General features: G+C 35.6%; 1 protein-coding gene across 1 annotated transcript; it reads right to left on the reverse strand.

The window, feature by feature from the left end:
• Positions 1-6,214: 6,214 nt before the first annotated feature.
• On the reverse strand, positions 6,215-12,896 carry LOC123457242 (vomeronasal type-2 receptor 116-like). The gene is given in 5 exon segments (XM_045141211.1): positions 6,215-7,134; positions 10,290-10,413; positions 10,927-11,154; positions 11,400-12,268; positions 12,629-12,896. Coding segments are annotated over 5 exon segments (2,409 nt in total).
• Between the last annotated feature and the right edge of the window lie 1,561 nt (positions 12,897-14,457).

The following is a 14,457-nucleotide window of genomic DNA, read 5'->3' on the forward strand; positions in this document are numbered from 1 at the left end:
AGTGCCAGAAGGTGGTACATGAGTACAGGGGTATATGACTAACAACTGTCCAAGCAACATGTGGTCTTAGCTACTCAGCATCAAACAACTTGACATGATGCTCACACAATTGCCATAGTGGTACACAGCCATGGTGGGTAACCAACTGTTCATGATTTGTCTAACTGATCAACTCAATGGAACAGAACCCAAACCTGGAGCTAGGAAGCAAGTCAGAATCATATAAAAAAGTGCCTGCTTTACATTATCAAGCTCCTATCAATTGTGGGCTACAGAGGGCCTACACCTATTAAATTCTCTCTAAAATAACAATGGTTACCCCATTTATCTGGTGCTGACTTCACTGTCTGTTGGAGAATTTGCTTCTCCTGAGGAGAGATTCAGCCCATTGTACCTCAATAGGGCCCAAGCAAAAACCAAGAAAAATTGGGAAAATGATCAAGAGTGCTGCTTTCTTGGTGGAAAAGAATTATAGAAGAGCGATCACAACATATGTAAAACATAGAACCAATATGTTAGTGAAGGCAAGAGAAAAGTTGATGACATTGTTTGTTATAGGGAAACAGGAAATATTATTCAGAACCCAACATCATGGCTACATAGAGTCTGCATTGAAAGTAGGATGTTATTCGTAGGGCCAGAGAGATGGCTTAGCAGAAAGCATTCTGGCCTGCAAAACTTGATGACCCTGGTTCAACTACCCAGTACTTATGTAAAATCACATGCACAAAGTAGTGCATGTGTCTGGAGTTTGTTTCCAGCTACTATACATTATGGTATACTCATTCTCATATTCTCTCTCTCTCTGCTTAGATATAAATAAATTTTTAAAAATAAAAATAAAAAATCATTCTTTTGCTTAAGTGTGTTTATGTAGTAAATTACATTTGTCAATTTCCTTATTTTGAACAAACCCTGCTGCCCTGACAATAAACCTACTTGGTCAAAGTGCATGAAAATCTTGATGGGTACTTCAAAGGGGCAGAAAGATTGTTACAGCCACAAGTTGGGACATTTTGCACAGAGATATTGCCTCTCCAACATAAGTGCATGCTGCCCATATAGGCATGACTCACAATACCTGTGGGATTGACCTGCATCCCCAATGAGGAAGTCCTCCTCAGAAAAGGGACAGGTAGGAGGGAAATTTGGTACCAATGTGTGATGTTTACATACAAAATATGTCCATATTTAACAATTTAAAAAAGAAAGAGAGCATGAGTGTGAGAAAGGAAGACCGAAAGAAAGACAAAGATTTGGGGTGCAATGGTCTCTAGCCACTGCAGTCGAATTCCATACACATGTTCCACCTTGTGCACATGTGTAAATTACTCATGTGTCTCCTTAGGCATCTGACTTATGAGGGATGTAGTAAGTCAAGCATGGGTCTTTCAGCTTTGCAGGTAAGCATCTTAATTGATAAGCCATCTCTTCTGCAGTAGAAATCATAGGAATTACCTCATGTAAGCAATGTTATTATATAATTCTAATACACTACAAAAATATTTTATTCTTTTAAGAAAAACAAAGGATCAGGCAAATATATAAGGTAAGTTAAGTGAATGAAATACAGCTTCGTTAGGCTGAGGAGATTGCTCAGCAGTTAAGGCACAGGCATGCAAAACCTAACCAACTCAGTTAAATGACCTATTACACAGGAATGACAGATGGACAAAGTGGTACATGTATCTTGTGTTTGCTTTCAGTAGCTAGAGGGTCAGGTGAACATGTTTTCTCTGTGTCTCTTATGAATAAATAAATAATTTTTTAAAAGCCTTGTTTATATCACCATAATATGATGGTCTTTATTGCCATCACAACTATAGAAAGAACTTCCTTAATTGTCAATAGGAACATGGAATACAAGTATGGTTCATCTCTGAGACACTTTTTATGCAGCGTGCCATGACAAAGAAGGCAATGCTACCACTAATCTGATACTTTGCATCGTTTTCAAGATATGGATTAATATGTGAAATGCCCGATCAATCAGTATGCCAGCATAGAGAAAAATCAGTGTCTCTAAAAACTATGAAGTTTCTGACTTATGAAGATGCCTTGGGGACGGCTCTACTTGTATAGCCCTGTGCTTCTCTACACTTACTGCTCTTGTACTCGGGACTTTTGTGAAGCACCAAGACACACCGATTGTGAAGGCCAATAATCAAACAAACAACTACATGCTGCTCAGCTTTCTCAAGGACTGCTTTTTTGGTCCATTAGTCTTCATTGGACATCGCAACACTGCCAAGTGCATCCTGAGGCAGATCACATTTGCAGTTCTATTCACTGTGGCTGTGTCCACTCTTTTCACCGAAACCATTACTGTGGTTCTGGCCTTCAGGGTAAGTTTTCCAGGAAAAGAGATGATGGGGCTGCTGGTATCAAGAGCATCTACCTTCATCATTCACATTGTACCTTGTTTCAACTTGTTCTTTGTGGAATCTGGGTAGGAACATACACTCCCTTTGTAAAAGTAAACAATGCACCACATGCTTGAAATATGCCCATGATTCTCCAAATTTCATTGGTATCAGTGTGACATCTCCACTTTCACTTTTAGGCATGTTACTTTGAGAATTCTTTTTGTTTGGTTGATTGGTACATTTGACCACAGGAATATCAATCTTGTTCAATTTCTCAAAGAATCGGCTCTTTGTTTCATAAAATTTTAATTCTTACTTTCATTTCCAATTCATTGTTTCTACTGTGACCTTAATAATTTATTTCTATCTCATTCTTGGATTGTTATTGTATTTTCAGCATCTTTAAATGGGTATTTAAATTATTTATTTGAAATCTCCGTTTTTGTAATATGGGCATTTAATTGTATAAATGGGAAGTAATGTTTTACCTGATTGAAAAAGAATGATTTAAATTACTTTCACAATTACAAAGAAATTAAGCATTGGACCTAATAAACAAGTTGCAGACATATACAATGTGTTAGTTTATATGTAATCTCCCAAATTCAGACTGAGTCCTTTAGCATTTTATGGGTCAGTTGAACTATGTGTTTGCTCCAGTTTGATAAGAGAAGTTTTTCAGATCTGATGGGCTCACTTTTGTATGATACTGAATGTTTCTAGAATGAGTTCTCAATACGCTTCTTACTTCTGTATATTAACAATTCTCACTATGACATACCCTGAATTTTTTTCTGTTTTGGCTCATGTGCATTTGCTATTTATTATACCTTTTGTACCTAGATAGTATCTTCTCCCTTTGAAAGAGGAAAATTCCTTCTACATATTTTTCAATGCCTTCAATATCTTTAGTCAAGGGTTCCTTTCTTTCTAAGCCTATATTTTGTACACTTGTCCTTTCTGTTGTGTTGCAGATACCCGTGATTTCCTTTATAAGTTTTGACCATATTAATTTTGACAGAAGCATTAATTCTTTGTCTTTGTCTTCATCTGCTAATATTCTTTCCTTCATAGGATTCAATCTATTGGAGAGGATTTCCAGCTTTTAATTTGACTTATTATGTTTTTTCTTTCCAGAAACATTGCAGTTTGATTTTTCATTGGTATATTTCTATTTATAAACTTCCATTAAAATATCCTATTATGATATTTTGATTCTCTTGGTTGTTTCTTTTGAAAGGCTAAATTTAAATTTTCAAATATTTAATTAGATGTCAAAACCACAAGTGAGGAAGAAAATATTTTTCACTAAATAATGCTATGACAACTGTGTAGCCATTTACAGCCTAATAACATTAAATTGATTTTACTCTACCCATATAAATCCAAGTGCACAAATTGGAACATACAACTGAAATTTGTTTGAAGTGGCAGGAGGTACTGGGGCACCCTTTTTCTCTCTCTCTGTCTGTCACTCTCTCTCTTTCTCTCTCTGTCTCTCTCTCTCTTTCCTCACTGTTTGTCTCCCCTTACAAATATATAAATAAAATTCTTTAGAAACATTCTATGCAAGAGATGAGATACCTGCCAATAAGTTGTGGCTCACTGAGGCAACTTAGGCCGCCAACACATTATATGCTATGGCAGTTGTCTTGTTTGCATACCTAACATAAGTTGTACATCTTCATTTTTATTTCTTACATATAAATCTCCAAAGCTGTAAAAAAATCTGTAAAATCTACACCTCTACAGAATATCCCATCCAAATGTGGCACAATACCCATTTTATCAGCAGCATATGGAACAGTCCCTAATCATGTAGAGAAGGCAGTGAGTTTGTTTCACAGTTTAAGCACATTTATTCTATGCTCACATGTTTGTTGCTAGTACTTCTATGCTGTGAAGACAGCAGCACATCCTTAGTGGAATGAAAGGCAGAATGTGCCGCCACATAGTACAGAGGGAGAGGAGCAGTTTGTGAGACAGTATCCCATGCAATAACATAGTTAAATATCATTTACTAATGACAGCAGATCACCTCACTTAATGTACAATCTCCAAGAAGATCATGTCCTGGAGACAAAACGTTCAGCCTATAAGAATTACTGAAGAGTTAGTTACTAAACTCTGTTTTAAGAAACGGGCTGATTTCTGTAACTCTTTGCGTAGACTGACTAATACATCAATGAGGCAAAACCCTATTTACTGGAGAATACTTTCATATTACACAATATGTTTTCCTTCATTTCATTAAACATAGAATTGAAAATACTGGATCTTGTCTTTGCATATAGCTCATAAACTAACATTGGTTTGTATGGGTTTTTAAAATTAATTGTTTATTTTACATACTTATGCAAATGTGAGTAATTAGTTTATTCATGTCTAAATGAAAACAATTCTTGAAATCATCATATCTATAATTTAAAAAAAATGGAAGATTAACAGTTACATATAACCCATATTTTGCAGTATTATATTTGTATAAATTCATATTTTAGAATAGTCAATATTTTCACAATGGATAAATGTTTGAATCATTTGTGTAATTTCTTTACAAGAATGGGATAGAACACACACTAAAAACAATCAAAAATAAAACTCCTGGTGAGCTATTCCCTTGGTCACTATGATTTAAACTTCTCTACATATTACATTCAGAATTCCATGGTCCAGATAGATGTTCGGGCTTGATATAAGATCAGGTTTCATGGACACAAAGGCTGATATATTCATTCAGGAAAGACAAGAAATATTCAGCAAAAACATGATAGGGCAATCATCTTAGTTCTACCAGGAAGCACATATTGGATCATTCCTATGCCTCACTGTCTTTCATGTTGATCATGAACAACATTTTCACTGTCACCAACGTTTTGCTGACATTCTTTTGTATATTCCCTACCACAGAACATCAAATGGATAGTAATTTAAACCATAACTATTGTGTTTCAATTTTCCAGGGGATGAACTATTTGCTCCTATGCATGGATTAACCTTAATGCATATTGAAAACATCTTTAGGTAAGGCCTCTGCTACTTTCAAAGGGAGCTATTCTTTTACTCCTCATCAAACCCCCATGTATCTCTGAATAGTCTTTGAACACTCAAATACAACGTTTTAAGAAATTCTCAAAGACATTTGCTCTATCCAGCAAACTATAGTAGGTTTCTTTGAAACAATCTGAAGAAGGTATCAGATATATTTCAATTTATCCAGAGTAATGGGAGCAAAATACACAGTACATTAGTAATGCTTTGTTCTAAGTGTTTTATTTACTAATTGGAGAGCGATGTGAGAAAATGATTATTCTTGTTACTGCAAACCATCTCCAGAGGCATATGACAGTGTGTGAAATTGGCTTATCATAGGAGTTGGTAAATGGAACCTGGCCTGACAGCTGTACATGGAAGCTGATAAACAATGTTGGAATGTAAGAGCCAAAGGAAGGGTAGGACTCCTTACAACGTGCTCCTTCCAGACATAAAATGGCCTGGGTACCCATGACCTCATAGTGCCTGACACTACCTACACAAGACCATCATAAGAGGAGGAAAAGATCATGACATCAAAATAACAGGGATAGTGATTGAGGTGAAGAGGGGATGTGATGGAGAATGGAATTTCAAAGGGAAAAGTGGGGGGCAGAGCATAGAGGGTATTACCATGGGATATATTTATAATCATGGAAAATGTTAATAAAAATTGAGAAAACAAACAATGTTAGAGACCAAATAAGACTTGTACACATTAACAAATATCTAACCCTCCTTTAAATATTTAGTGATTACAATAGTGCAAGGGTTTCTACAAGATATAATTTAAGTTAAGACATATGAGGTAAAATTTAAAAATCAATTGGTTGTACAATATGTTTTTTCTTCACCCTCTTTAGATTATTTTTACTGGGTCTTATCAAAAGGATGTAACACTTGGGGAAAAAGATGCAACTTATCAATCCTGTACTGGAGGCCAAGATAGAGAAGACTTCCACTATCACCATGGCTATCCCCTTGGTGCTGTGATAGACAGGAAGGAAAGTGACCCACACACTGCAGAACACCAGCATGCTGAAGGTCAGAAATTTGGCTTCATTGAATTCATCAGGCAGGTTTCTGGCCAGGAAAGCCACAGTAAAGCTCCCTATAGCCAGAGATCCCAGGTATCCCAGGACACAGTAGAAGGCAGTGTCTGAGCCTTTGTTGCACACAATGATGATGTACCCATGTTCCGAGTGTTCATCAGTGTCAACAAAGGGAGGGGATGTTCCCATCCAGATGCCACAGAGAACAAGTTGGATCAAGGTACAGATGGGAATGATGAAGTTAGGTGCTCCTGATACCAGCAGTCCCCTCAACTTTTGTCCTGGAGCAGTGGCCCTGAAGGCCAGAACCACAGTGATTGTTTTGGCCAAAACAGTTGACACAGCCACAGTGAAGAGAAGTACAAATGTGATCTGCTGCAGGATACACTTGGCTGCGTTGGGGTGTCCAATGAAGAGTAATGGGCAGAGGAAACAGAACTTGAGGGAAATGAGCAGGATGTAGCTGTTTGTTCGATTATTGGCCTTCACAATTGGTGTGTTTTTGTGCTTCACAAAAACCCCAAGTACAACAGCAGTGAGTGTAGAGAAGCAAAGCGCTATACAAGCCAGAGCTATCCCCAAGGCATCTTCATAAGCCAGAAACTTCATAGTTTTTTGGAGACAGTGATTTTTCTCTAGGCTAGCATATTGGTTGATTGGGCACTTCACACATTGATCCATATCTGGCAGACAATGCAAAATAATCATCAGATTAGTGGCAGTATTTACTTCTTTGTTACAACATTCTTGTATTCTATTTCCTATTTACAATTAAGGTAGTTCTCTTTATACCCATGATGGCAAGTAATAAAGACCATCATATTAGGTGAGATAAACAAACCTTTTTTTAAAAAAATACTTTATTTATTTGCTCATAGGCAGATGGTGACAGAGAAATCCAGAGAGAATGGGTGCGCATGAACCTCTAGCCACTGTAAACAAGCACCACATACATGTACCACTTTGTACATCTGTCTTTCTCTGCGTAATGGGGAAGTGAACTGAGGTGGTTAGGCTTAGCATGTCCTTGCTTTAACTGGTGTGCCATCTCCTCAGCCTAACAATGCTGTATTTTATTCACTTATCTTACCTGATATATTCTCTTGACCATTTGTTTTTCTTAAAAGAATAAAATAATTTTGTTGAAGTGTACTAGAATTATATAGTGACATTTCTTACATGAGGTATTTCTTATGATTTCTGCTACAGGAGAGACAGCTTATCAATTAAGATGCTTGCCTGCAATGCCTAAGGGCCCATGCTTGATTCACCACATCTCTTATAAGTTAGACACACTTGGTGATACATGAGTAAGTCTCACATTTCCACAAGGTGGCACACATTTGGAATTCAACTGCAGTGGATAGGGACCATTGCACCCCATTTATCTCTCTTTCTCTCACTCCCTCACACTCATGCTCTCTTTCATTAAAAGAGGTAGTCTTGTCTCAAAAAGAAAACAAATCTCTAGCTCGGAGTTCTGTACAAAGTGCAGTATGAGATCAGAGAGGTACATGATACTATGTTGATTTTAACACCTTTGTTAGACAATATCCATAAATTTAGATAATAAAATGTGATTTTTCTCTCATACTACAGTTCTCTGTCTTATGAAGCCTATCTGTCTGTATCAGCTGATGTTTTATGGCTTTGTACCCAAATGTCAGTAGGCACAAATAATTGTTTCAACACATATTTTAGGGAATATGAATGAAATTGAATACACCTAGATATAATTAACTCTAATATGATTATTGCTGAAATCTATGTACTTGGAATAGGTATTCATATACAAATTTTGAGATGACATTCCATTTATCTGTTTCTCCAAATTTACCTCAATAATCCTTGGTCTATGTTTTAGCATAATTTGGTCAAGAAATTTCTTCAAGAAAGGATTATGAACAAGATAATTTGCCAACTTGAAAAGAATGAACATGATACACAATAAGGAAGTGGGGAGAATTCTTGCCCCCTATAAGTTGAATTTTCTCTCATGGTGCATTACAGTTTTTATTGTAATTGCATTGAATCATAAAAGAGGACTTATAAGAAATAAATGGTATCTCCTATTGAATATTTACATAAAGGAATATTTTTCCAATAATTATAATATTACTTCTCTTAATCATGTATTGTAAAATTATGCACATATATTTTATGAATCATATATTATAAGGCCATACATCCCACCTAATTTGGTAAATAAAACATGGCCAACATGTATAAATTAAAAAAAAAAAAAACACTTCAATGGTAATACTGAACTTATCCAACACCACTAAAGTTTGTATTTAATTAATTAGTTTGGGGCTGGAGAGATAGCTTAGCGGTTAAGCGCTTGCCTGTGAAGCCTAAGGACCCCAGTTCAAGGCTCGGTTCCCCAGGTCCCACGTTAGCCAGATGCACAGGGGGGTGCATGCATCTGAAGTTCGTTTGCAGAGGCTGGAAGACCTGGCACAACAATTCTCTCTCTCTCCCTCTATCTCTCTTTCTCTCTTTGTCTGTTGCTCTCAAATAAATAAATAAATAAAATAAATCTATCTTTAATTAATTAGTTTGGATGGCATGTTGAAGTATTACATGAATGAACACTGTTTTAATATACTTCTAATTATATTATTTTATTCATTTTGTGACATTATCCAATCATACTAAAAATTCATGTCAATCTCATTCCTTTTTTAAATCATGTATCAATATTCCTCTGTATCCACATTGACTCTGGTACACTGAAAATGTGGTCTGGATCTTAGCATGTGCTCCAGACTCTAATAGATGAAAATACTGAGGAATTAATATTTATATCATATTTAAATCCTATTGATAATATTTACCACACCCTTTAGGTTCTACTTTAACCTACCACACCTATTGTATTGTGTTCTCACCTGTAAAATAGAGGGCAACATAAAATAGTACCTATTTTTCCATTCTGTGCTCAACCCAGTATGTTTGACATATGAGATATATGTTTTATTCTTATTTTTAACTTCAGAATATTTCCCATTATCTCCTTAAATGCTTCAAATTAAATCTAAAACGACGCACATGATATTTTAATTGGAATGTTTATGTTTCCTGATAAAGGTTTTAAATGGCTGTGATATGATATTATCTAAAGTCTTAAACTCAACTGCTTTCTGAATTATTTCATAGATGCTAAGGAGATATTAAGCTTATATTGAAAGTGTTTGCAAAATTGCATATTGCTAAAGCCAAAAAAGGGTGGAGTGGTGGCATACTGTCTAAAGTACTTTCTTGCAAAGACGAAGGACCCAGGTTTGACACTCCACATCCCATGTAAACCAGTTCTACATGGTAGCACATGCATCTGGAGTTTGTTTGCAGTGGGTAGAGGCTCTGGCATTCACATTCTCACTTTGTCTCCCTTCCCTCTATAATCAATCAATAAATAACTGAATAGAATGAATATAAATATTTAAGTCCAAAAATTATATCTCTGAGCATTTATTACTCATCAGCAACTTCTTGCATGCTGGGAAGATAATGATGTGAATGATTTCTTCTTATTAACTTCATTTTATGTAGATTCACAGAGGATTATATGAATATGTGACATTCCTTGATAGAAATAATATATTCATTAACTATTTGACCTCAAAGAGTATTTTTATTGTGGGAGTACCAATATATACAATGGATCTAGGTACTAAAAATGTGGTTCATGGAGTAAAGTGAGTATTATGTTTATGGTCATGAGTGTATATCATTTCAACCAAGTGATTACATTAAGCAATGAAGAAATATTATATTTTTTCAGTTAGATGGATAAAAGAGACAAACTGGAGACAGACTCTCTAAACCATCAACTTACCCGTTTTGTTAGAAATCTCATTTTCTGGGCAGGGGAAACAATCAAAACAACAGGCTGCGTTTCCCTCATGTCGGAACTTCCTGAAACCAAGCTTGCAAGTCTCACTGCACACAGAGGAGGGAATCTGAGGTAAACCAGAAGTGTAGTTGTAAAAGTTAGTAATGTGATATACTCCATTCATAACGATATGTGAAAATAATCACCCTTACTAAACTCTTTATTCACATCTACAATAAAATTGAGGTGTCACACTCCATTTATTACAATGTATGTTGTCATGTCTGTCAAGATTTTTTTTTTGTTTGTGTTTAAGGTAGAGTCTCACACTAGCCTAGGCTGACCTGAAATTTACTATGTGATCTCAGGCTGGCCTTGAACTCACAGCAATCCTCCTGACTCTGCCTCCCGAGTGGTGGAATTAAAGGCATGCACCACTACACCCAGCCTGTATGTCAAGATGCTGATGAAATTTTTTGTCTTTTCCAAATATTTTTCAAAAGATATAAAGAAAATCTAGGACATTGGTAAAAGAAACATAAACAACATGTTGCACTTGGCCAAATTGTGAGGGCACACATGGGCCCACATGATTTTATCTATTTATGTTGAGAGTAAAACATCAGTTAGGTAAATATACCTGCCTTCTCCCTGTGGCCCACTCTATGGCCTCCTCAGACAAATACAATTGTTGACCAAAGGAACCATATGATGTAAACTGTCCTATTTTCACCTTGATTCCAAAACCTTGTGGATAATTTGAAATGTGGAAAATATCATAGTCTGCATCACATTTTCTTTTCTCATTAATAGTCACTAGGTCTCCAATGGGGTTAATAAATTCCATATTCTTCATAGTGTGGTAAAACTAAAGGAAACATATCAGTTCCAAATAAGCAAAGACAAAATGGACATAATTTGTGATATGAATAATACCTTTGTTTTTTACAACCCTACCCAGAAAATGAAACTCTATTGCATGTACCCAATAATGTGCAATAAATGAATTCCCTCAGATAAATGTAGAAGCACCCAAATTCAAAAGTACTCCCAGCAACAGGTTTTAAACATATATGGAGCTACTTAGAAGGTATTACTAATGACAATACATACCTTTGAGCAGTCAGGTACATATAGACTTGTTATTTGGTGAACATCTACCTGTTCATAATACATTGCATGGTAAGCATATGCCCAGGCATACACAGCATTATATAGATTATAACTCTCATCATTCAGGGCTATGTCAAATCCTTGACTTGCAAACCATTTTAATGAATTATTGAGTGCACATTTACTCTGTGTTCTACATTTAGATTCAATGTCCAAACAATGAAAGTACATCCATTCTGATCTCAGAACAGAAAAGTCTATTGGATATTGAGAAGTGTTCATTGACTGAATAAATTTTTTAAAATTTGGAATCTCATGATGGTGATTAGAAAATGTGAAAGCACCATAGAATGAGTCAAAATTGATGTCTCTTCCTGTATTTGTGATTACATCCCACTGTGAGGTGGTGACCCAGATCCTACGGATGCCTAAATTTGCCCATCTTCTAAAGCTCACTTCCAGTGTGGAATTTAATTCACCATAAATGACCACAACATTTGCCAATGATGTCACAATTTGTTTATAATATTTCTCAGCCCTTGTATTGTATAAGTCCATGTTTAATGGGATCACATTCACAAAGGCTAAACAGAGTTCATTTCCTTGCATCTTTTCTCTGAAGTCTGAGAGAAATTGAATACCTTGGTCATCATCAGAGATGACCAGCCCCATCCAGGTCCAGTTGAAATGAAGCATTAGGGAGACTATGGCAAAAGGCAGCCTTGTTTCCTTGGGAGCAATCTGATACACATAAGGATACTGAAAACGGTCACTCAGAACAGGATTAAATGGGCCATAGTGAATCTAAAGGACACAGAACATAGAAATGAATGTGAGGAAGAACAATGGAAGAAAACTCAAACTAAGATCTGAAATGTTTTAAACACCATTTGGCAAGAATGTTTGGAAGGATGTTTGCTCACACCATTATTCATTGTATTTCACTATCCATAAGACTCTGGAAAAGTAGTGAACAGTTTAAGAGTTGTAGCAAATCCATTTTTATGTCTCCATAGATCCTCCTGTCAATTTTTGAAAGTTAAGTGCTGAAACCCCACTAAGTCAAGGATTATGATCTCTATTAACTGGATGTAATGATACATGAATAATCCAAATATCTACTGGAAATATCCCTAAGCACATGAGATTCATAACTCTACTCTGTACATAACAAAGTCTCACCTGTCCTATATTAAATATTATTGAGAGAAATGTCCCAATTTTACTACTTCTTTCCCATGATGGTCCTGTAAATGATAAGCCACATTCATTTATTTCACATTTATAATTAGGAGGAAAAATCCGTATAGCTTCTGTGGAATGTAGGCAAGAGACAATAGTCAATGAATCATCACATGTGGAAGGATAGAATAAAAAATTAATAGACATGTTGGGTATAAGTTTGGGATTTCTGTTGATCTCTTCAGTAACAAAAATCATTGTCAGAATATATTGATATTTTTTGACTGGCACACTGAAATGAAACACAGTAATCATTATCGATGAGGCTTCAAGCAGGATAATCTTCAAACAATTGGAATGGACATGTGATAAGTGATGTTTTTCTCCTGAAATTCTCATGTAATTATGCACCTTTATGTGAGGATATGATCCCACATAGCATAAAGATCAACTAGGAATTTTAAATTATTAAATGAATGCCAATTCATAAAGGGATTTATGTTATGAATATATAGAGAGAGCTGTATTAACCTTTGGCTAATGAGAAACTGGTAAAAAGTATATATATATATATATATATATATATATATATATATATATATATATTATATATATTAAATATATATATTATATATATATATATATATATATATATATATATATATAATATATATATTGTTTATTGGTCATAAACGAACTTGGAAGTAGACTTACTCCAGACAGAATATCTTGATACTAGAATTCTCAATTTTAAGAAATGAAAAATAAATGCAGTAGTGATCGAGTTTATGGTATTTTGGTGGGTATATGTGGGTAATAATCACCATGTTTGTGGAAGATCACATTCTTTGTGTTTGTGTGTGTGTGTGTGTGTGTGTGTGTGTGTGTGTGTGTGTAAGAGGACCTGTGCTTGTTTCAGTGTGTACACTATAAACTAGTGTAAGTTGTTCTTATACATTACTGTACATGTCATTATTTGTCTTCAGTATTTATTTTGACACAGGTTCTGACTCTTGCCCTTTCTGACTTGGGATTCAATATGTAGTGTTAGGGTAGCCTGGAACTCATGGTGATACTCCTACCTCTGCCTCCTAAACACTGAGATTAAAGGTATGCATCACCATGACTGATATACCTGCACTTATTCTGATGACTTGGAGTTCACTAATTTAGTTATACAAGCAACCAATCTCTAGGGATTAGGACTTTTCAAACTCAGAACATGGGATGACATGTGCTCCAAGTCACAATTTTAGGTTAGGGTCATGGATTTGAACAAAGGACATCATGTTTATGGGGAAATTCCTTTACAAATACCTATGTTTTGCTACTTTTGTTAAATACCATCCTGTAATGAGTAAGGCAATTCCCTGTTTAATGGTGAATATACAGTCAATCCAATCTATTTACACAAAAACATGGCACTTATAATTCCTTTGAAGGCATAGGTATCTCTTCTAATTGTAATGTGAACTCTATTTCACCAGGAATTGGAAGTGTCTCTTCATTTTTGGAGTTCATTTGCTTCTTGTGTTAAGTAATTCCACTTTGCTAGGACAACATAGCTGACAAAAATCAGGTTAAAGGAAGGCATATTTGTTGCAGATTATCCTTCCAGAATACTCAAAATTGATAAGGATATTATTGGCAGCCATAGCATGTTATCTGGGAGTGGCGTCTTTCAGTCCAGCAAGGAGGCCCACAGAGCTATATTAATATTGCACATTGGCAGTCATGCCTCTTCCTTTTTATACAGTAGAGGATCTCTGCCCTGCTATGGTGCTGCCCACAGTAAATTTGGATATCCCCACTTCAATTACCTAGTCAATCTTATCTAACAGGAATTCTCTCCAGGAATAACGTCATCCATATAATT

This window comes from Jaculus jaculus, unplaced genomic scaffold (assembly GCF_020740685.1).
Source record: "Jaculus jaculus isolate mJacJac1 unplaced genomic scaffold, mJacJac1.mat.Y.cur mat_scaffold_110_1_198054_arrow_ctg1, whole genome shotgun sequence".
Lineage (NCBI taxonomy): Eukaryota > Metazoa > Chordata > Mammalia > Rodentia > Dipodidae > Jaculus > Jaculus jaculus.